Here is a 24,223-nt window from a genome sequence, read left to right as displayed (position 1 = left end):
CAGGTGCCATCAAGGCTGGATGATAATAATAGGGCTTTCTCTTGCTTCCCACTGCAATTTAGTCATATAGATAATAGGCTATGGGGAAGATGGTGTGATCTGTGTGTATGTGTTCCTCAGAGGATGCTTGGTGCATAATAAATGTTTCCATAATAACGGCTTGAGGACACGAAAACAGCTAGCTGTGATGAAACAATCATTTGTTAAGATTGAAAGAAAACAGCGCTCCTTGGTGCTTTTTTCCACATTTTTTTTTATTGAAAGCTTCATCAGAGAGAAAAAAACAACTCATAAAACCCAAGTCAAATCCTAACATCCACAGATGTATAGATAGTTTCTCAAAGATCACACACACTGAGCAGCGTGTGCGAGGCGTGACCATGTCCTCCTCGACGCTGAAACAAATAAAAGTGAAAAACAAACAAAAACGAGAAAACTAACAAAAACAAACTAAAAACCGCTCTGCTGTCCTAATAAATAGTTCCTCTTTTTATCTGGTAAATTAATCCCATGCACTTTCTGTGCTGGCTATCTCTAAACAATTTGGTCGGCCATTTCCTAGTGATTGTTGAATTTTGTATTTCTCAGAAGGGCTGTGCTGGCTGGCTGCGCTCCTGGGATTGTGTGGCCAATCGATAGCTCTCATCAAAGGTGGACCGGAGCATCAATTAAAAAGCACAGGGCCCTCGCTCTTGTGGGGGGCAGTTTGAGCAATTTTCCCACTGCATTATGTGTGGAGAGTATGAGTGAGTGTGTGTATGTGCTGGTCTGTGATGAGTTATTGAGCCACCTTTCTCCTTTACACTCTGTGGGAGACAAGCTGTGAGAGTAACTCTGAACTACTGTTCTCCCAACACCCGAGAATCAATGTGGAATGGCTACAACTCCGTTTACAAGGAAACTCTCAAACTAAGTATGACATGTAATACACCTAATGAGTTTACTCCTGTGACAGTGTGGAAGCCACACTACATAAATGACTTTCTGGATCTTGTCAGATTTAAGGATGACAGCGGCGATTGCAAGAAACTTTTTTTTTTTTTTTTAAACACAGTGAAGTAATAAGTACTTTATACTTATACTAATAAGACACCGGAAAAGACCAGGATGTAGGTAAAGTCTCAAGATCTGTATTTATCAGGTATTTAGATAGGTACGCTCACAAAAGCTCACATTTACCTTGTAGAGAGTGACTGATATGGAGTAAAATGATCTATTCGCTCTAAGTGTACAGTATTCTTCCTTCTTTCTGTATCAAATAGAAGTTGGAAACCAATTCTGAGCATCTGATTACACTTCCTCCAGACACCAGATGAGTGAGACGTACTGCATTGTGGCAATTCAGATAGTGTAAGATAAATAGGTAATCTTACAATTCTGTAACACTTAATATATGATTGCATAAACTTTGTTTCATCAATGGAAGCAAACAATATCATCCTGACACTTAAGCAGGCAAACTGTTTGAGCACCTGTAGGGCCCAGGTTTATGAATGACAACAAGGACATTACAGGTCCAACCTGCTGTCCCTGCTAATAGAAAAAAATGTATGCAATGGTGGCATCTTTGCCTAAAATCCATGAGTCGGTTTCCCAAAAGTTATTTGCGAGCAGTGCTTGGACACAGATTGCAAATGATGGCAGCATCATGTTTCACACATTTTGCAGGTCCTAGAGGGCTCTTGCATGCTCATGCATGGGCCACAAGGGTGGCGTTTGTTTTGATTAGTGAAATGTGTCAAAATGAACACAAGAACACATGTCATGTTGCCAATCGCAGCTTGCATGTTGCAAATTTGTTAAAACAGGCCCCTGGATCTCTAGTCAATTTAGAAGTAGGAAAGATCCTAAGACGATGAGAGAGCAGCAGATTGGAATCCGAAAAGGATGCTGATGTGGAGATAAAGAACAGGAAGGAAGGGAATGTTGCAAATGGATGGATTGAAAGTGGTGGTAAGGTATGTTAAATACAATAAAAAATAATGATCGACTGTGCAGAAAATGGGAGAAAGAGTCTGTCTCGGTGTGATGTGTAGGAAAGGAAGGGTGTTGCTAATTAGCGAGGGGTCGAGCTGGTCACCTCCTGGAGTCCTGTACAGAGGACATACTGCTGCATGAAGACAGAGAAACTCCACGCTATGACCACTTCTGCCCGGCAACAGGAGCTAATGATCCCCCTCCTCTCTTTCTTTCTTTCTCACACACATACACATTCTCTCTTGGTATAGCTGGTTCCTGGTTTGTGCTGACATATGGGCTGACTGGGAGCAGAGCATTTCTGCTACAGCCTCCTTAAAATTGCAGGCATGCCTTCTGTACACTTCCACAAAGGTATTGGTATTCTGAAAAGGTACATTATGCCATTGTGCTATTAAGAAAAAGCCATTTCTGTTTGTTCAGTTGGGTAATCTTTCAGATCTCTGTGAAATATTGGTACCGTACACCAAAAGCACCTGCCTTAACATCTTTTTCTTTCTTGAATCTCCATTAGCAAAATAGAGCTGATATTCTTTGTTGTGCATTTCTTCCATAATCTTTTGGCTATTTGTAATCCTTTTTCCCATAATGCCATTACTATTGAATCTCAGGCCATTTGTGGGACACTCTGCTCTCCGATGTGCAACTCCTGCATTATGAGTCCTATTAAGTTTCAAAAATGTCTTCTGTACTCTATAAAACAGCAGCTGTTAAAGTCTTGAGAACTTGGTTATAGCTATGTTGAATTCATAACCTCACTATTAGTTAAACTGTTGAGTAGAAGAACTCTTCAGACACACACACTGACACACACACACACACACACACACACACACACACACACACACAAGCTTAAAACTGGTAACGTTACAGTTTAGCAGCTCTCTTCACACTTCAAATGACTCAAAAATGGAACACAGTGAGTTAATGCAACAATGTCGAACGTAATAGCGATGTGGGAAAGTCCGGGGAGCTCTAAAACCCAACATTTGTCAGTTGTTAGCCGTTTAAGACTGTAATGTGGCAAAGACTTGTTCAGTGGGAGATAAGAGCAAATCGTAGCCTCGAGGCAAGTACGAGCAGATGTAGATCAGATGAAAGGAAGAGGGCAGGTGTTGATTTGATTGGACAATAAACAGCTTAACGGTCATTGAGAGAGTTTGAAGACATTTAGCTTTTGAACTCCATTGGTGGATGGAAGATAAGAATGTGCAGCAGGTATTAACACTGACTGAGGAAAAAGAAAATGTACGTATGGCTTTAATAGTTCACTTCAGGATTAGAGCCTGTGTGCCTGTTTCTTTTGTGTGTCATCAAGTGAACAGGTGGCCTGTTAAGAGTGACTTGATGGCCAAGTGATCAACAGTGGCCGGTTCGTCACTGAGATCAGTGAACACATTGAAAGCACAAGCCCGAGACTGCTTCCTCTTTAGCACCATAGAGTAGCTTCGATATTGTGCAGCATTTCTTTAGCACAACTGAATCAAACAAGCTCTTCCATGTGCTTTGCTTTTTTTTAAACTATCACAAAGATAATTTGGAATCATTTGGAAGCTTAGTTAAAAGGCACTCAATGTACAATTTGATTGTTGGTTACAAACATCGCCATGATGACGTAGCTAGCCTGTAATGTACGCAACACGCCATCATGAATAACTCACATGAACTGCAAGAGCTCAATTGCAATTGTCGCCAAACAAACCCCTTTCTCTGTCAGGAAGAAAGGGGTCTTTTGAGGGACACTGGGGTGGATCCTATTGCCCCGGAGGGAGATAAATTGGGCCCGTCAAGCCTCATTGCGAAAGTGACTGAAATTGGTTTGTGGTCCTGCTTCTGCACCATCCAATAAAGAGAAGAAACCTCAGAGAGAGGGCATGAGAGGGAGGAAAAGAGGGAGAATGAGGGAAAATGAGAGCAAAAGGAGCCTGGCTTGGCCATGGTACATTAATGGTGCCAGTGAAGCAGGGAAAAAACAGGGTCTTTTTAGTGCTGTAGCCCCACAGTGGGGCAGAGAGGCTGGGCATGGGCCAACAGAGCTGACACACAGCGCTCCTGACACACAAAAGGCTCCTGTAATGGGGGCAGAAATGGCCGTTGTCCCACAGGGAATTTCTTCAGGGTACAATCCTCAGAGATGAAATCATTGAAAACCTCACACAGCTCTGGGATGGAAAGACCAGATAAGATATGACGGGGTTGTTTGTGCAACAAATTGGGACAAGGTGTAACTGACACTCAGTGGTGGGGCCGCGGAAGTAGCTGCCATCAACATCTTGTTACGGCTGATAAGGAGCCTAGTTAGTTCCCACAGGTGTGCTGACCTCCCCTGCTTGTGTTGGGCAAATGATCACGGGGATGTTCAAGACACACAGTCCTTTTCTAGCCTTTAAACACACTTCTTCTACACCTTGTTAGTGTCACAGAGTGGTGGTAGTCTTTCAATACAAATAGGTCTTGCTTCTGTTCAGATGTGTTTGTAAAGGAATGGTGCGACATTTCTTCACAGTAACTTCCTGGAGTCTGTGCTGGTTGAGTGTCAAGCTCAAGGTAATTACAAGACTCCAGTAAATGATTGCGCCTGGCCAAATAATAGTCTGGCACATAACCCACTTGTAAAACCACAAGGTGTCGTTTTTACATTTAGGTTTTTTTTGTACGGATTAAACAAAAGAGATATAACGTATTAATCGGTGAGCTTTAGAGTTGCTGGTAGTTGATTTTGTTACCTTCGGATAGAGCCAGTGCTTAGCTAAGCTAACCAGCTGCTGGCGGTAGCGTCATATTTACTGTACAGACGAGAGAGTGAAATCGATCTTCTCATCTTACTCGAAGAAAGCAAACAAGCATATTTTAGAAAAATGTCAAATTATTCTTTTAAGCATTTCTATTACTTCTTCACTGTTGTTTTGATATGTTTTGGCTGCCAAATAGATTAAGTCAGAACCATTAAGTGTCAAAGTATATGCAATCATTGCTAAAGACTTTAAACTCAGATTTGATCTGTTGTTCAATATGCAGCAAACACCACTCATCTGGTATTCTGGGCAGGTAAATACTCAAAAGCGTGACCTAAGTTTGGTGATACATGAAAGAGATTAAAAGAAGGTCAAACAGCAGCAGTTCCCAGTTCAACACTGAAGCTCAGTATGCTGAGGAATGGTTGAGTTAAATATGATTGAATTAAAGAGATAAAGACACTGAGGACAGAAATCACGAAGGGGACAAAGCTAGAAGCAATGTGTCGACAACCACGGAGTGTAGCAAGCAACATTCCCCAATCTGTTTCCTAAAATTTTCCCTGCAGGATCTGATAGAGAGAGAGAGGTGGAATGCACCCACAGTGTGTGAACGCATCGTAAAAGTGATGAGACTTAGAAAGTAAAAAAAAGACGAGAAGAGGAGGTAAAGAAAAAGGACTTTTGGTAGGACTGCCACTGGTTGAATTACACTTTAAATACTGTTTGATATGTGTGTTTGAGTTTGTACAATACGTGTGTGTATGTTTAGATGTGTGTGTGTGTGTGTGTGTGTGTGTGTGTGTGTGTGTGTGTGTGACGGCTTGGACAACCGTGGAAAACTAGCTTAAACCCGGTGAAAAAAGAAGATGTTAAGGATAGTAAGGACTGGTCCGACCATCAACGTCAAATAAAAAACAACGACAACAGCAACATCAACAACAACAACAATATCAACATTAACATCATCATCATCAACAACAACATCAACAACAACAAAATCAAACTGAAAAATGAAAAGAAAAAAAAACAAAAAAACAAAAAAAAACTCTGGTTCAGAGTGTCTCTTCATCTTTGGTATAAAAATGGCCATCCATGGGCTGCATTTGATCCACAACTAGGAAAGACTACAGAAATTGTCAACAATTTCTTCTATTGCTTTTGCACTGATTGGTTTAAACCGTTAGCTCCTACTGAATCTACTGTTTTTGTTTCACTGCCAGAAATTAAACCGTAGTTTTTTTGTTTTGTTTTTTGTTAATTTTATAATTTTTTTCTTCTTCTTTTTTTTTTTTTGCAGTGTGACAAGCAAAGCGGGCTAAAAACATCTTAAAGCTCATAAAAAAGGTAAAATGTGGCAGATAAAAAGCACTAATGTCATTGACAGCAACTTTGCCATGTAAAATAATAATTATGATAATAAAAAACAAGTTCAGCATTTGCAACAGACTGCATCCACAATGCAGCATGTTTTTCTTATGTTTTCATTTTTTTCTCATTGTGAAAAATCTCTTCAAAGCTTCTCTCCCCCCCCACCCCCACCCCCCAAGTCTTTTCCCCAAACAGACATTTTGTTTTCTTCTGACACTTAGTTACCTCTGACATAATAATTATCAAAGTTTTCTTCTAATGAAGAAAAGAAAAAAAGCTCTTCTCTATTAAATCTGTACAGCTTATGTGATAGATTCTTTTTTTTCCTCTTTAGAACAACTCATCCAGTGTCTTGTACCCTCCAAGTGGTCCAAGAGACTGATTTCATTTGCTTCCCCCCCCCCCAACCAGACGTCAGACTTTAACTCTGTAAAAAGTTTCCGACGCCCTTCAAATTAAGGCCATGAAGATTCAAGAAAGAAAAAACACTTTGTTTTTGAATATATCTAGAAAAGTAAAATTTAACACTAGAACATAAAAAAGAGTGAAAAGAAATTGTAGCTTAATATCTGAGGAAGACAATCTGTGTGTATCTCAAACTTGACTCCCCTTTTCTAATTACAAAATAAACTTCATCACCTACCTGCACATTCAACCTTTTTTTGTCATTTTTTCTTACTATTTTTTTTCTTCTTTTTTTTAATTGGTTGAGAATTTTCTTTGAGAAACTTTTCAAGCTTCAGCCCAGCCCTTCAGGCAGGTTGCCAGACTAAACAATTTCACTTCTTTGCACTGTGCCCAGCAATTTTCTCATCCCCTTCCTCAGCACTCTTTGCCTCCTCTTTTTTCTTTTTCTTTTTTTCTCATAGGCCAGGTAGGAAATGAAAAAAGTGTCTCTTTTTTGGTGCCTGGGCAATCTGGAAGCAATCTCTTTCTTTTTTTTTCTTTTCCTCACACTCACAGTGCAGCCACCTTCTGTCTCAAGGCAATGCTGTCACAGGAACATTTGCTCAGGCCGTTGCTATCTGATGAAAGAAGAGAAAACAGAAAGAGAGAGAGAGAGAGAGAGAGAGAGAGAGAGAGAGAGAGAGAGAGAGAGAGAGACAGAGAGAGAGAGAAAAGAAAGAGAGAGAGAGAGAGAGAGAGAGAGAGAGAGAGAGAGAGAGGAGCCATTGTAATCAAAGCACAATATTACAAACACAGAAAAGCAATAGAGCTGACAGTTGGCAGCCCAGTCAGAAGCAAAATGAAGCACGCTAAACAGTTCTGATCGGGTCAGAAAAGCAAAAAGTTATATGTAATTTGACTGCTTTTGTTATTACAGTGTAAAAAATGACATTCACAACACAATACACAGAGATTAAAACTCTGATGACAAATGTATATCGTCTCACAATATATATTGTCATATGACCCACACATTTGAGTGTAAAACATAGAATATTGTGAAAAATAATCATCATAACTAAAGAAAATGATTCATAATAAATAATAAACACTACCCTGAAAGGACAGAATACCATCTGAAAATGGTTAACAGCAACTGTCCTGCTTTACTGTTTGACTTACTTGGACTGGTATGAGTATGTAGGAACATGTTCGCCAGCACTGTCCACCTGGATCTGTTGCTGCTGGCCAGCCACCTCCTGTGACGAGGGAGCCACTGTCTGGGGGGAGCCGTCCGTCACCACTCCCTGGGGACACACACGGGAGGAAATGTGTCAGCTCTGAACTTTAACAAGCATCTCTCTGCAAAGCTTGGCACTTACACACTACAGACTGTAAAGCCCCCTCAGACAAACTTGTAATTTTGGGCTTTAAAAATAATAAATTATAAAATATAATAACATTAAAAAAAAACTACATCAAATAAAAGCACTGTGATTATTACCTTCTCAGACAGGTCTATCACTCTGAACTCACAGACGAGCAATTCTCACACCCACAGAACCTCATTTAAAAATATTATTCTTTTTCCTCAAGGGATGCCAATATACTGCCTGTCAGAAATGCATATAAAATAATGGTGGAGACACCTAAAATGTTTTCATTTATGCACAGCAAATGTGCAGACATACAAATGCTGTTTTGAATTTTAACATTTCACTCAAATGTGATAACAGCATTGTAAGAATAATATAAAGAATATTTGTCTTTTATATAACAGTTAAGCTAAATGAATAATGAAAACAAAGTGGTTGAATAAAATACACAACAAAGAATACAGAAGTATAAAAAAAAGTCTTTAAAGATGACCATGTCCACTGAATTTATCACAACAACCTCTTAGCCTTTGTATGTGTCTAGCATTAATGATAGCCCCTATCATTGAGTCATCTCAATCACCTTTAACAAGCTCTCGAGGATACAGCGTCCTGTCCATACATCAGCCCTGCAGACACTAGCTGATGCAGTGATATACACTCCACTGCTGACGTTGGCATTCAGAAGACAACGGTGAGGATGAAATAGGTATAAGGCGCCATGGGCTACACTACAACTACATTTCTCTCCTCCGTCCCACTCCTTCATGAAGAACTTTCAGAGGAGGGGGAGCTTGGGAGGGGGGTATAAGAGGTGTGGGGGAGGAGCGACTAATGGGCTTGTCAGGGGAAACTGTCATTGTCCGTGGCTGGTGGGCTAACCAGAGCTCTGTGGCTGACGAATATGTGTGTTCCAGCTACCTACCAGCCCGGACCGGCTGTGGTAGAGAGAGAGAGAGAGAGAGAGAGAGAGAGAGAGAGAGAGAGAGAGAGAGAGAGAGGGAGAGAGCACCGCCGGCACTGTGTCTCATTTCAGCTCCTGTCATCTGATACACGACTGATAGTCCATCTGGATACGACCGTACTGTCAGCCGCCAGACAGCCGTCCCGCTCTCCTCTCCTCGCCGGCCTGCCCGCCTGCTTTCCACGTTCATCATTTCACAGGCTGGACTGCCCGAACCTGCCAGGAGCTCAGACAGCCGCCGTAGAAGTGACAAACTCTGTGCTGCACTTCAAATGTCTTTCCCAAATACTATAAAACTTCTGACTCATCTTGCTTTGCTTGCAGTTTTCACCCTTGCTATTTGCTGGTGGTGTGAGGCCATTTGTTCAGAGAGAAACACGGGCAATTTACAGCGTGCTTCAAATGTAAGCTGTCTATTTAATACAGAAGTGAGCGCATGTGGGTGTAAGGGAGTGGGTGTCAGGAGTAATGATGTCCTGCTTTGGGTAAACAGACAGATTTTTGATTATTAGTAAGTACCGTGTGCATGCGTGTGAGTCTTACCTCGACAGGGACGGCTGTTGGAGGCACAGGAGTGTACTGGGGAATGTAGGTCCCTTGCATAGGCGCCGCGGCAGCTGCAGCAGTCATATACTGAAACACGATGAAAAGACAATATCAAAATCCCTGCTACACACACGTTACATGCAACACACACATTTCCTACATAATATACCAAATGCCGATCCAAAGTGGGACAAGAAAGACTAGATAGATATCCAACACTGACATTCCCAAAAAGTCTCATTCACTTCAATTATCCCCCAAAACCATTTGGAATGTGAGCTTGCTGTGCCCTCAGCATCCTTTGGAGGGCGCTAAAAGAATATGTGTGCACTCAGAGCAGAGCAGAAGAGAGTATGTGAGGTAGACAGAGGAGGAGGAGGAGGAAGAGATGTCCAGCTGTTCCACCAAGACTTCACAGACAGGCAAATGCACCAGGCCACAGCTGAGAAGAAGCTAAAAAATATAGAAAAAAAAACATTGAAGGGAATGAAAGAAGGTCTGTTGCCTGTGGCCTATATTCCTTTAGACATGCCTGCCCTGGCTTTTATCTGGGTGCTAGCTTACTCCATGATGGCCATTTTACAGACGTGACACACGTTCAGTTACATGACAGCCACAGGGCTTTCACATGCAATATGAATGAGGACACGGCACGGGGGGGTGGGGGGTGAACACGCAGTGTAAGCCTGATTTGCCTGTGTGTGTGTGTGTGCTTCTTTTTAATTAGCACATGCCTGTGGATTAAAAAATGACTATGAACTATTTGACCGTCCAACTGTGCATGTATGAGTTCTCCTGTGTGCAGCTGTGTGTTGGGAACTTAGATGCATATGTGTGTGTTTGTGTGTGTGTGTGTGCCTGTGAGAGACAGACAAAGACAAAGAGGCTTGGAACGATAATGCTGCAGTACAGCGCCAACGGATGTGATCCCAGATAAAAGCCACCAGGCTGCCTCTCCGTCTCTCCTCGTCTTCCTGCTGCTTTTCCGGACCAAGAAAAAAAAGGGAAGTACAATCCCTTTCTTTCTGTCTTATTTTTCCCTTCGCCTCTCAGCCCCCCTGCCAGTGCTAAAAAGCGGGGCGGCAGTATGCAGCAGGACGCAGTAATGGAGGGTCTGTGCCGGGCTGCGGAGCCTTTCTTGGCCGTGGGCCCAGCGGTGCTGGTGAAGTGTCATTACCGGCAGCGTTGCTAATGGATCGGGTACGGCTCCACCGCTCACCGCTAATGAGAGCAGCTAAAGGCCATGGACATGGGTGATTAACTCCCCCACCGTCTCTACACATGGCCAGGAGTTTGACTGTGTGGGCCTGTGCGTGTGAATTTAAGGTTATCACACCTTCAGGGCTGTCACACTCAGGACGGGGTGAGGGGGCACATCCAGACTTCCTGACACATTATCACATTACCTCTCTGTCTCATCCCTTCTTCCCGCTCATCTTCCTGTCACTTGCTCTATTCCCTCCCTCTTTCTCTCTCTCTCTCTCTCAACCTGCTATTGTCTAAAAGGGCCTATCAGGTTGTTGAAGTGACCTTCTCCCTGGTGAATTGAAACCATGCATACCAATTTTCCTCAGGACTTTTAGTCTTCACCTTTTCTTCCCATTAACTTATTCAGTCAACTCACCTGTGAGGGTAGCATGAAAGCAAATGAAGGGAAGCAGGAGATAATTAGCAATATCCAAATCTCCCTGTCAAAGGGATGATGTCTATTTGAAATGTTATATTTCTCTGCAGGACTGCAAAATGAATATAAATTAGATTTAACAAGAAAATTTAATAAGATAAGGTTTTTCCTTCTACCATAACCATTAGTTAACCTATTTAATGTGGCAGGTTAAGCAGGGCATATTTCTGCAGTCGCTGCTATGGAAAGTCAGGGGGATGTCAAGCTTGGCTACAGTGAATTGGGTTGCTATGGCGATAAAGATTATTTTTGTCCAATTTCAACTCTTTTAATACTTTCCTATCCATAGTCAGGGGACAGGTTTGGGCAATATAAAACATCCCTAATTGGCAATAAATGGTGTTTCACTCTCTGCCAGTCACTCACACACACACACACACACACACACACACACACACACGCACGCACGCACGCACGCACGCACGCACGCACGCACGCACACACACACACACACACGTGCGCACACGCGCGCGCACACACACACACACACACACACACACACACACACACACACACACACCTGCGACTGGAGCAGATGGCGTGTACGTATGTTTGATGAACGGGAGGCCTGAATAGTTTCTTAACGAGGCTGGTGTGAGTAGACTCCTTAAGTCTCTTCTCTACCATCACTCTCTATGACACACAGCTAAACTACAGTATAAAGTCACACCGCAATGCAGCAATGTCACAACGAAAAAACATCGACATACCATACCATAGACAGCACCACTCTGGTACCACTTTGGTTTGGGCCTCTGTACGGAGTGAGACAGTGCAATTTATGTTTGGTGGGTGCAAGAATGATAGGGCAGTTTACTTTCTGCTTTTCTCTAGAAATTGTAGTTCTGGCACCTTTGGGCTGCAGCACAGCACATTAGCACGTTGAAACGTTCAAATACATCATCCACCTCTCTGTCTGTCACTCAGCCTCCATATCTATCAATCTATCCCCTCTGTGTTGACATGCTGTTCTGTTGCATCGTATGCGAGGTGGAGGATAACAGTTGGTCAAGGCAAGAGCATCTAGCTACTCAGTGTAGGTTAATAATGGCAGAGCAGCGTGGGGATGGGCTCTGATGACTATTGATCTTAGCTGTGGGGCTCCAACACAATGGGAACTATTGGAGCTGCATGCAGCGGCTGTGAATCATAGTGCGCTACCACTTCACCATGAAAGCCTTCCGTATCTTGGCTCCCAGGCTTTGTTAACACCCCGCCTGCAGAGATTTAAAGTATACTGGCAAAAATCAGTGTCATCTTTTTAATCACTTCCTTAAACACATTCATGTCATCATCATAATTTAAATTCATAAAAAAAACCCAAAAACTTTAAATTTACTTCTAATTCAGATTAGTGGCACCATAGTTTTTGGCTACAAGCCCTTAAACACATTCAAAATGCATTGTAAAATTTAAAAAGGCCATAAAAGGTTATCCCTCCCTTAACAATTACCTTCAAGGTCCTGCAGGGACTTAACTGCTCAGTGGTACTGGGAATCACCCAGATGTCAACATGTGTTACTGTTTGAATGTGGAGCTACAAGAGGAGAGAGTGCATGCACAGTCAACACTCGGGTAAGGTTAAATATGCCCATGCACGCTTATGGAAATGTACAATAACATACTGTACTTAGACTTCTCTATAGAAAAGCAAGGGAAACAGCCCAGATAATAGAGGGAAGCTCTCACACAAATCTGTCTTCCAGGGACAGAGAAGCTGTCAATCACCACTGTCACCATGACAACAGAGACCTGGGTTCTACATGCCATGACAGAAATAGGATGGAGAACACAGAGGGAAGGTCACCTCTTGTCATGTCAAACACTATGTCGTTCACACACAAACGCAGACACTGAGATGCGTGCAAACACACACAAATACTAAAATGATAGAGCATGTGCACATCAACACGTGCGCAGCAACTTACAGGCAAGAGCAAACACAAAGCATGACAGATAGACTCCTGCTAAGTGGTGAGAGCACGGAGATAGTAAATAAATCAGTAACAGAGCAATATGCACCAAACCTGCTAAAATAAATCAGTGAGGAGCATGGATGGCATGTTTATGTGTGCCATCCATAAACAGTGAGTCTGAGGTTCTCCAGCATTCTTTAATCAAGTTGTTCAAGATAGACAGACACCAAAGTGAGCTGGGTGACTATACAAGTTGTTTAAAACATAACATTTTCTGGTGAAGCAGCTAAATTCCAAAGCAGTGACCTTCAGACGGCCCCGATCCATGCTTCCTCATTATGAGACGAGCTTTTCCTTGACACTCCTTTTTAACAGGCTTTTTCCTCGCTGCAAAATAACACGGCATTCTCGGAAAGCTACGGTCACCACACCAGTGTCGTAGCTTGGGCGGACCGGGAACATTTGGAGAGAAGAAGTAAGCCACAGCCATACACAAACAGCCGCAAAGAGTCCTGGAACAGCCAAAGAGTATTCTGAGGTGTGGCTTCTCCTTCAGCAGCCAAAGGCAGCCGTGATAAGTTGTTGACTCTGGAGACGCTACTCATGGCAGGTGCTCTTCAGTGGTGAAGGTTAAGTCACGTGACTAGTTGGGGCAATCAAAACAACCTCACCACATGCGTGTACACTTGAGGAATGTGCTATTAGAGAATATGCTGTCAAGTCCAGTTTACTACACGGATAGTTACAGATCCTGGTTCCTAACCCCTACTTTAACAGGCTTTCTCAATCAGACATTATGAAAGGGCTTTCACATCTGGCTTGAGAATAACCTTTAAAGGAAACATGTCTCAATTCCCATTGATGATCAAGAGTGGCATGCCGTGTGTGCAGCTCAGCCATAGAGAAGTTATGCTACACAGCACATTGCCTCAGGAAAGCTAAGCAGGCAGAAAGGGGAGTGGCAGAAAGAGAGAGTAAACCAGAAATAAATAAAAAAGGGAGAGAGTGTGCCTTAACCCACTTTCTCCTATAATACAACCCATCAGACATCAGAAGCCATCATCATAGATTAGCCTGTCTCTAATCCTGGCTGTTAGCACAGCTGGGGCAGATTAGGGAGGGGGCATTCCTGACAGAGCCAACATGGCGTCACAGTTGCTGACAGCTCACCTGGAAACACATGGGTAACTGTACAATACAGCACTGTTTCAATCACACACACACACACACACACACGCACACGCACACGCACACGCACACGCACACGCACACACACACACACACACACACACACACACACAAAGATCAAACGTAGTGCAGCAAAGCTGCATGCTTTCCCCGGGCAGCAGGGTTAGGGCAGGAAGTCAGGATTCAGAACTATGCAACACCTCTAAGTCAACTTGATCCTAAAACAGGGGGGTAGTTCCTGGTTTAGAGGGCGACGACTGTAAGAGTGTGTGTGTGTGTGTGTGTGTGTGTGTGTGGATAAAGAAAACTGATAGAGTGATAGATTTGATGTGTGATTTAGAGAGTGAGGGAGACAGAAAGTGCGAGAAAGAAACAGAAAAGAGAGGGTGAAAGTGAGGAAGGTGGAGAACAGAGGGCCCTGTCACACTGTTAAACTTCACAGGAAATCTGTTTAATGTGGAAGATCAGGCAGGAAACATGCTCTCTCAATATCTGGCAGTGAATGCATGCAGTGTTAAACAAATGATACGGCAGCTTCATGGCAGAGCACATGTGGCGACAGCCTAAGAAGGTTTGGCTTTCTTGAAAGGAAATGTAAAATCCATCTCTTCTCAATGTGTACTTTGTTTTAGAACCAAATGAATGTTCCCCAAAGACAAAACGACTCCACTTGGTCCTCCTGACTCAAACCTACTGTGTAATGGACACCTGCCGTTTTCTCTCTCAAAGTATGTAGACTTTTAGATGTTTTTCATTGCTGGACTGGTATGATGAAAAGGAATGACAGCAACACTGCTAGCTACAAATACATTTTATTATTTACCTTTCTATGAATAAATTTGCAGTGTTTCAGCATTCATTGGTCCCTACGGAATGCAATATAGTCATGGGTTTGACCCCCCCTAATCTGTGTACATGCTACTTCCAGCATTTATATACCTTTATCAATCTAGCAAATAACAAATTATGATGAAACTGTTTAGCGTGCATTCCATATTAACAGTGTTTTACAAAAGATTCAGAAATGCTGTAAAAATTACTGAAGTATTAATCCCCTAAAGCAACATCATTTTACTGACAGAGACATGGTACTTAATATTGGATAATATTGTAAATGCATCAGTCCTTTACTGCCATATCTTTGACTCTTTTGTACTGCAGTTTTTTTCTGCCTATACTATGTGTTTTAGGCAGCTGAGCTAAACACACTTTCAATTAAAGTTGAAGACTGGAGTTGGCCCTTAAGTGTTTTACTAAAAGCAACGTGAATCTTTGAAAAAGTACTGGACAACAAAAAGAAGAAAAGTAGGCTATAGACTTAAATCCAAATTCAATTATGTTTTTCCCCAAAAAACATACATAAGAGGGTGACGTTATTTTCCCAGCCCTGTGTAGTGTGTCCACCTACTGTATATTGTATTGTATTGTAATGTATTACTCATTGAGTAAGTTTACATGCACACCAATATTCCACTATTATTCCGGTTGGATATTCCGAATAAGGCCTTTTTCCAAATATAGCATTTTCCGATTAAGATGTGGGATATTCCGGTATTATTCGCGTTTTAGACACATTCTTTGGACATGTATACAGCGCATTCGGAATATGCGTCTCAATTGGGGTTTTTACTGCAGTTTATGCATAGTTTACGGCCTCTTGTTTGTTCATGGCTTATGGTCAGCTCTGTGCGTTGCTATGGTTGCTGTACACAAACCAACCAGCCAACAGTTTGCAAGGCTGGAGACCCGATAAGAAGGAGAAACACAGTTACTTTTAAACATTATCAAAGACTTTGATATCAACAGGTTTTTGAATATGCGCAAACATCGCTACGCCGACCTTTTCAAGAAGCTGGTTGAAGGAATGAAAGAGGGACGCTGTGTTCGCACGGTCCAACAAGTCCACCTCTGCTCGAAAACTTTGAAAAAATCTTATTTTGCACAGCTACATGTAAACGAGAATATAAGTGGAATATTCACTTTTATTAGCAATGTAAACAGCTTAGTCGGAATATCATCTTTTTCGGAATTAGGGCAAAAAACTGAATATTATGTACATGTAAACGTAGTCAGTGCTCGTGAAGCTTACTGCTCTGATCGCACAGTAAGTTTATCAACTTGGGAGGTTCTCTCGTCTGGATTATGAAGAGTACTCACACTTCCTGTAGTGCCCAGGGACAGATGGTTCATCTGCTGGGCGAGAGGGCCCATCATGCTGGCAGGCTGCATGGACATAGTGTGGTCCATGGCTGGCGTGATCACTGCACCCTGGTAGAAATGAGAAAAAAGACAAGAAGAGGGTGAGATAAAAGATTGTACATATTCTTATACTTTTTTATTCTGATTCCTCTTAGCTACCGCAAAGTGGTTGATAGTCCTCCTGGAGACCATGTAAAAACTAAACCAAAAAAAAAACACAACAGAAAAAAAGCCACAAAAAAAATTAACCCGAAAATAAGCGAACTGATTTTGGTCGATGAAAGAAGTATATAAGAGGATAGGGTGTGGTGGGTTATGGTGGTAAGGGTTAGAGGAGGCCAGGCAGGAAGTTGGGGTCAGTCAGAGGACAGGAAGGAGAAAAGTTGGTGAAGAGGTAAAATGGTCAAAAACTTAAAAGCAATAAAAACAGAGGAAGTGAGAAGGGTGGGGCCCAGGCAGGGGTGACACAAGGACAACACAGCCAGAGAAGAAGAAGGGAAGGGGCCGTGTCAATAAACAGCAACAGAACACAGGGACATTTTCAAGATCAATGCGCACTATTGTCTTTGGTCCATCAAAATAGTCAATATCTGCTACTGATGTATCAACAATATGGGTTTGTGCGGTTCATTGATTGCTGCGAGAGGATGCTTTCTCTCTGTCTATTACTCTCTCACTCACTCTCAAGCCTCCCTTCTTGGTATAATGCGTGGCATGTTTTTCCCTAACGGGCGGATGAAAATGCTAGAAGCTTCTTTTTCACGGTGCAGTGGAACATGAGGGAAAGTGATGAAACCATTGTTGCTCTTTCATCCCTTGTCATGATAGCTCCATTTCCACAGCACTGAAGCCCCGGGAGGAACGCATTCAAAACCAAGCCCTTTTCCTCTGCTCGGCTCGCCTCTCTTCTCACTTTGTGTGTCTGTACTGTAAGTGTGTGTGTGTGTGTGTGTGTGTATGAGTGTGTGTGTGTGTAGGAAAGGCTGCAACACACTGTGTGTAAAAGCATTAGCGCACCAGTGCCAAAGAGAGTGACGGTGTCTATGTGTGTGTATATATGAGCGTGCGTCTCCAATAGTGTATGTGAGAGTGTGCGTACTTGTGCGCACCCCACTGGTAACTCTGTGTGGGCCTATTGGAGAACAAACTGTGCAGACACAGCCTGTCAGGATTGCGCTGCTTGTCTACTCCCTGCATTCACAACACAGTCAGCTAACTCTCTCTCTCCTTCTCTGTCTCCCTCCCTCTCCCACTCCATATGCAAGCTTCATGTGATCCTTCCCGGAGTTTCACCTCAGCACAAAAAAAACTAGGTGGAATGCTGAGATCAGTGGTGGAGGAAGTATTACAATTTCACCAGCTCTTTGTAAGTCTCTTTATAACATAGTAAGTGTTTACAAAGTGGTGATCTACACATCACTATATTAAAACAGATTGCACCACACAAACAAAAGGGTGTAATTTCCATTGGGGGTGGGTTGGTGCCTTCTTTTGTCCGGGGTTACGTATAAAACTGCCTTATCTTACTGTTGAATGTCGGGGCTATCTGAAGCCTAAAAGAAACACCTGCAAAACTACTCAGGGCTGCAAAAGGCACTGACTTGTTTTGCAGGTTATCTTTGAATAATAATAATAATAATAATAATAATAATAATAATAATATAATTACAACACAACAAAAACATAAATAAAATGTAAAGATGAGTTGTTTCTAAATATTTACACCCAATACCTGCCAGGTGAAACAGTTGTGTCGCTAAATGGAAAAAAACTTAATTTATGTTATGTTTTTATAAACAGAAGAGGTTATATGAAATATCAAATATGGTCTATATATCTGACCCGACCCAGCTAAATGACAAAATAGTGTCTGTCAGATTAGCATAATAAGATGTCCCTCTCTTTCTAACCTGCACAGATATTATAAATTCTGAAAACAAATTTCTCCATGCATGCATATTATACAAATAAAACTAAATTTTATATATTTTTGCTCCCCAAACTTTAAGAAATATTATCATCAGGTTTTTTTGTTTTTTTGAACAATTTTACAGAATGTTTTTTCTTTTGATTAGACAGCTCTACAGATATTTACCAGCATTTCTTACACATTTCTAAATTTCTTCACTACTGTACTGAATATATTTCTTAAGTTTTAATGGTGCAACCTGATTTGTGATGGCTTGCCAAATATCTGGTGCAACCCAATGCAGATCCTTTACTTAAGCAATGCCCCAATGTAAAACGTATTGTAACAAACATATAAACTGATATCATATCATGTCTTATTGGTTTTGTGTGGAAAATCTGAACCTGCAAATTAACTAGTATTTGTTGCTCAATATTTCTCTCAAAAAATGAAAATATTTAGTACTTTCTGTGTTTCTGTGATAGACGGAAAAAGAAATGGAGAGGGGAAACGAGGAGACAAAAAAAAGACTGAGTGAGGACAGGAAAAAGATGATTAAGGAGAGAGCTGATGGAGGTCATGAGGAAGAAGGGAACGAGGAGAGACGGACAGGGAGAGGGAGGAGAGAAGGCTGAGGGACACAGAGAGATAGCGAGAGAAGACAAAGAAAGAGAAAGACGAAGAAAGAGGGTGAAGAAGAGAGAAGGAAAGAGAAAGAGAGGAGCGAGAGGGAAGCAGCAGGAGCTGTGGGCTACCTGTTACTGATTCAGCCTCTGACAATGCCTTTATAATGGGAAAGGGAGAGCAACGGAAAGGTTTAATTCACAGACGTGTCAGGGAGAGTTAAGCCGATTTGTGATTTTGATTTTCTGTGTTTGTGAGACTGAGTGTCTGTGAGAGAGGGGGTTTTAGAGTGTATGTGTGTGTATCTGTCTTCTTGTGTGGCTGTCCAGGGACACACTAGAAGGAAAGAAAATGAGAAGGAGACTGACACAAATAGACAATATATGTTTTTGATTTGTCCTCTGTGTGTGAGAGAGAAAGAGACACAGAGAAAGAGCAAGATAATGGATGCTACTGACGTAGCTGTTACAAATGTATGAGATGATGTTTACAGATCTCCTTGATGTATGCACATGTTTTGGTGTGCTTGTGTGTGTGTCTGTGAAAAACCCATCGTGCTTAAGATGGTATTGATCCTGCTTTAGACAGGAGACCCAGCCCCGTCTGAGATATCAGCCCCCTGGCTGTTAAATACGTTGATATACACTCAGCAACCAGAGACAATGTACAGTAAATAAGAAATATTGTAAAAAATCTTACAACCAGCAGTGTTTTTTAATGACTACTCATTACAAGTAAATGGCAGCACTCTGACTAATGGTGCCCTGATCGCTATCAGCTGATATTCAGTACTTTGTTTTTAGAGTTGCTGACCAGAAATAACAATTGTAAAATGGGTAAAGCGAATACATAAATGTCACACAGATAGAAAGTGTTTTTACTGCCTGATTCATTACGGCTAAAGGATCTCCAACACGTGCAGTTTACATTCCTGTCCAGCCCTACATAGACTTAACATGCAGTCAGGTAATGTTTGGGTTGCTAGTATCAAGCTTAGGAGCTTATTATTTGGTTTGCTGCTGCACAGAATGTCATCCAGTGTTGTGAATGCAGATATGAGATATTGCAGCTATGTGACTGAAAGAGATGTAAAATGGTCTTTTGTGATTTTTAAAATCTGCTCTGTCAAGAAGGCAGTTAAGAATTTTAAAATAAATAAGAAAATCTGACCAAAAAGAGCATTAGAACAGGTTATGAAACTCTGCTTAAAGTGAATAGACAATCTTCGTGGACTAGCAGTGTATCATTCTAAAAGAAAATAATGGAACCTTACAAATGAGGAAAACATGTTTTTACAGCATGTCTTTTGCAGACACTTCCTATAAAATCATGTGAAGAAGAAAGATCTGATTCCTTTAAAACTGATCAGTATCAGCCCTAAAAAACCTGATCATCACATCTCTACAGCCATTTTGCTGTTCCCTATTGCTGCTACAGGTTATAATATCCAACATTATTGCCTATCTACACTGTTGCTTTAAACCGGTGCTGATATATCGCTACCTTCAGGCGGTGACAATGCCCTCGTTTCCAGTGAAAACAGCCTGTGGCAAAGAGAAGCTCACATGCCGATCCTCATCTTGTAATGTTAATAATAATGATACACTTAATTCATACAGCATTTTTAGAACAAAGCTACAAAGTGATTCAGGTTGGGGGCCCTGATGTTGCAATGCTGGCAAGAAAACATATGTACTGTTTAGACATTGTACACAAACTCTCTAACAGCCTGGTTAGGAATAAGAATGTTGCACGAATGATGAAAAGTTTTCAAAGTGAATGTGCTGTGGTGGTGAAATGTTAAGGTTGGGGGGGCGCAGGAGAGGCACATTAAAAGCCTCAAGAACGTCAAACAATGACTGCGGCTGTATTCCACCCAAACAAAGCATCACTTGTGTCGTCCACATGAAAGATGACCCATGCTTGACTCAACACGTTCCTTGCTGTATTTGACAGTTGGTTTCTCCATGTGAGGTTCTGTGGTTTGGATACTGATGCTGGTGTGTGTATGTTAGTGTGTTTTGTGTTAAGGGTAGCACAAAAGCACTGCAAAGACATTTCTCCATCTCCAGTGAAACAGACACAGACGTAGCTTGTTCACTCAGTCGTTATTGGTCTGGAAAGCCTGGTGTTAAGAAAACATCTGCTGATGATTGAATGGTAACTATATACAGTACAGAATGCCAGGAACCCCTAACATTAAAAGCTTGCCCACCTGAAGGGTGTAGGTACTGAAACTGTATCATTTGAAGCCACAGAATTACACACAGTTATTGGATATTGTGTATTGGTCTTTGTCTGTCATCCGTATTTATATGTTCCTGCATGATCTGAATGTGTGGGTATGTGCTCTATTTATCTTGTTCTGTATTTGTGCTCTATTAAAGCTTTAGTCCGTAACTTTTTGATATTAATTAACGTCTGTTTCATTCAAGCCATTGCCAAATGAGTTGCTATAAAGCTAATTAAGACTATCAGCTCCACACAACTCTCTGTATTTCTCAGTATGGCTATGTTCAGAAGATTGCGTCATCCAGTGACTTGAAAGGCTTGTATCATGTGGACGCGCAGACAGTTTTGTTGTCATTACTTAGAATTCCTCATGGGGGGCAGCAGAAGCTACGCACTATAGCTTTAAGGCTAACAATAGCCACCCACAACTTTTCCTTCACCTACCTTAACTGTGACCACAGTTTTCAGATGCCCTCAGGCACCTTTCTATTCGGGTAAGCCCGGAAAAGGGAGCCAGCATCCTTGGTCTTTCACTCTAATCCACAGCATGAATCCCTCCTTGGGGCTAACAGACTACCAGGGCTGCCCTACCATTACCAACACAGTCTGTCTACAAGACCCAACGTGCCATAGACTAAGCCATGAAGTAGTAGTGCATTCTTATGAATAACAATAAATGAAGCCTCACAGTTGACATTGATGCAGATAGCAGCTTATCTTGTCCTTCACCATCATATTCAAATTTGAAATCTCATTTTTGTAACAGTTTTGAAAAGCTTAATTGCAAACCAGACAAGAACCTACAGGGAAAAGGGGATTGTTACTGTGAAAATTAAGCAGCTGAGGGGCTTCAACGATGTATGTTAACAGATTAGCATGTGGAGCCAGATATGGATGGAGGATTTCTCACCTCTGGCAAAGATGTTTATCTACTGTGTTTCTATTTGTACTCCACAATGAAATGACAACAAGAGGGATGATGGATCAGTCTCCCGCCACTTATTGATTCATTTGTCTGTCAATCATGTGCAATATCTCAGAGGATGCAGATTGAGTTACAATAAAATGTTTCACCACTGAAATCAGCATTTTCAAAATCACACCAGTTGGCACGCAAGGTGCTGCAGGCTACAAGGCTGATTATGACTATAAAATGCTCATAGTAACGAGGTTATTATCAAAAAGAAACCACTAACTTGAGGAGGACAAGATATTTGAATGGATTTGTAGTGTGTGTGTGTGTGTGTGTGTGCGTGCGCGAGTGTCTGTGTCTGTGCGTGTGTGCGTGTGGTGGGGGAAGGGGATAAGGATGCTAGATGGAGCATGTAACAGTATTTGTCATGTGTTCATGGGAGGTCCATTCCTCTCCACGCTCGGATCAACCATTCTCTGACAGCCTTTTGAAGACAAATGGATCATTTCACACTCAAGGATCTCTCCAGAATATTTACCCTATTTACAAAAGCAAAAAAAGATTAAAAATCCAATTTAAAAAACAACAGAGCAAGCTAATAAAGCCTGTCCACCAAAGCAAATCAGCTTTGGTCTCAAAATGTATTGCTGCTACTATCGCAACGTTTTTCGAGGTAATATCCAAAAGCTTATAGTGAAAATGCAGCAGCTCAATCTCTCTATCAGTCACCCTGTGGCACTGCAACAATATCTCTCTTATATGAATGCAACTTTAACCCTGAACAGACGATTTCTTTGCTGGCACGGGCACAGTAGCTGCAGTTGTACTCTGAAAGGGCAGTAGAGAAGAGAGAGACGGAGAGAGAGAGAGAGAGAGAGAGAGAGAGAGAGAGAGAGAGAGAGAGAGAGAGAGAGAGAGAGAGGGGCAGGAGGGGTGGCGTGAGACAAAAACAGGGAGACATGAGAGGGAGATGTATAGAAAGAAGTAGAGAGGGAGTGAGGATGGGAGAGAGGGATGAAAAGATAAAAAGAGGAGAGAAAGATCAGCGAGAGCAACTCAAGGACGACTCTAGCCCCGTCTCAAATTCTGCCTCGCCAGTCAAATCCATGAGACCAACATAATGTTCCCCTTCTGAATCCGCGAAACATTTTACGTGGGGAGATGGGTATCACACAGTGCACCGATTCACCCCCATCCAATGAGGGCAGATAGTTATGGTTCAATTTTAAGAGGCCCAGCAAGCATCTATTGAAAGCCGAAGCCAGGGAGAACTGGCTGGGGTTCAACGGAGAGGAATTCAATAATTCACCTTCAGTGTGTAAGAGCAATGCACTCCAGTAAATACACACTTGAAGCACATACACTTCACAGTGAGGAAAAGGAAAAAAAGAGGATGGATAAGTCTTGGGGAAAGACAGCAATGCTACGCTTGGCTGGCACTGCAGCTACTCCGGCTCTCTTTGGCAGTATGAAGTAAATTTAAGCGTCTGCGGGCGTGATTGATGATCTGTACATAAGTGAGATTTACCATTAAGAATGTGTTTCTGTACTCAAACAATATGTGTGTTTAGGCAGTTGTGCAGCAGAGTGTGAGCTGCATGTGTGTATTTGTCTTAAGGGGCATTTAGTTCTCAAGTTTTCTCCTTATCTACAAGGTCTGCTGACTTGCGTAGCGCTGAACAAATCAGAGCGCACAAAAGGCAAGTGGTCATGCTGTTCTGACATCCCATGCCTAAACTGCCAAACAGAGCACAGCATTAGAAGGTCTGAGAGACAGTATGAGAGAAGAAGATAAAGGGAAGACAAGTGATAAACAGAGGGGAAAAGAAAGAAGAACAAGCTGCAACCTCATCTAGCTGTCCACTTAAAAAAAAAACATTGTCACTTTCTATCATGTTCCACGGCGAGTGCATCTTGCCCATTAATTGGAGATAAACAAATTTTGAAAACTGTTCTCTCCTCACTCTCTCTGTCTACCCTTCTAACACAGTGCCGGCTCCTCTGCGGGGATGAAGTCCAGTCTTGTATGGATGGACTTGTCAAACTTAATCTAGTCAGATAAAAAACACCTTTGCCGAAGTGGTACAAGCTGAAATACTCTCGGTTTACTGTGCAGTGAGCAAACTTTGGGTCAAGTCATAGTTTGATTTACTGCCATTTAATATATTACCTTTTTTTTGAATTCATTGTTTGACACTATTT

At 41.9% G+C, this 24,223-nt stretch overlaps 1 protein-coding gene across 9 annotated transcripts in view; it reads right to left on the bottom strand.

Annotated features, from left to right (window-relative positions):
• Positions 1 to 237: 237 nt before the first annotated feature.
• Positions 238 to 24,223, bottom strand: part of rbms3 (RNA binding motif, single stranded interacting protein) — a 306,928-nt gene continuing 282,942 nt past the window's right edge. For 7 of the 9 annotated variants that reach the window (XM_035991632.1, XM_035991635.1, XM_035991636.1 and 4 more), the window contains 4 exons: positions 16,302 to 16,412; positions 9,354 to 9,443; positions 7,653 to 7,777; positions 238 to 7,108 (listed from right to left, as the gene is read on the bottom strand). In XM_035991632.1, the coding sequence (XP_035847525.1) occupies positions 7,105 to 7,108; positions 7,653 to 7,777; positions 9,354 to 9,443; positions 16,302 to 16,412 (330 nt within the window). In that variant the 3' untranslated portion in view covers positions 238 to 7,104. Of the gene's footprint in view, positions 7,109 to 7,648; positions 7,778 to 9,353; positions 9,444 to 16,301; positions 16,413 to 24,223 lie in introns of those variants that run through there. The other 2 variants (XM_035991640.1, XM_035991639.1) reach the window with 2 other exon arrangements.

This window comes from Sander lucioperca, chromosome 14, assembly GCF_008315115.2.
Source record: "Sander lucioperca isolate FBNREF2018 chromosome 14, SLUC_FBN_1.2, whole genome shotgun sequence".
NCBI lineage: Eukaryota > Metazoa > Chordata > Actinopteri > Perciformes > Percidae > Sander > Sander lucioperca.
This window is presented reverse-complemented; position numbering and strand designations above follow the sequence as displayed.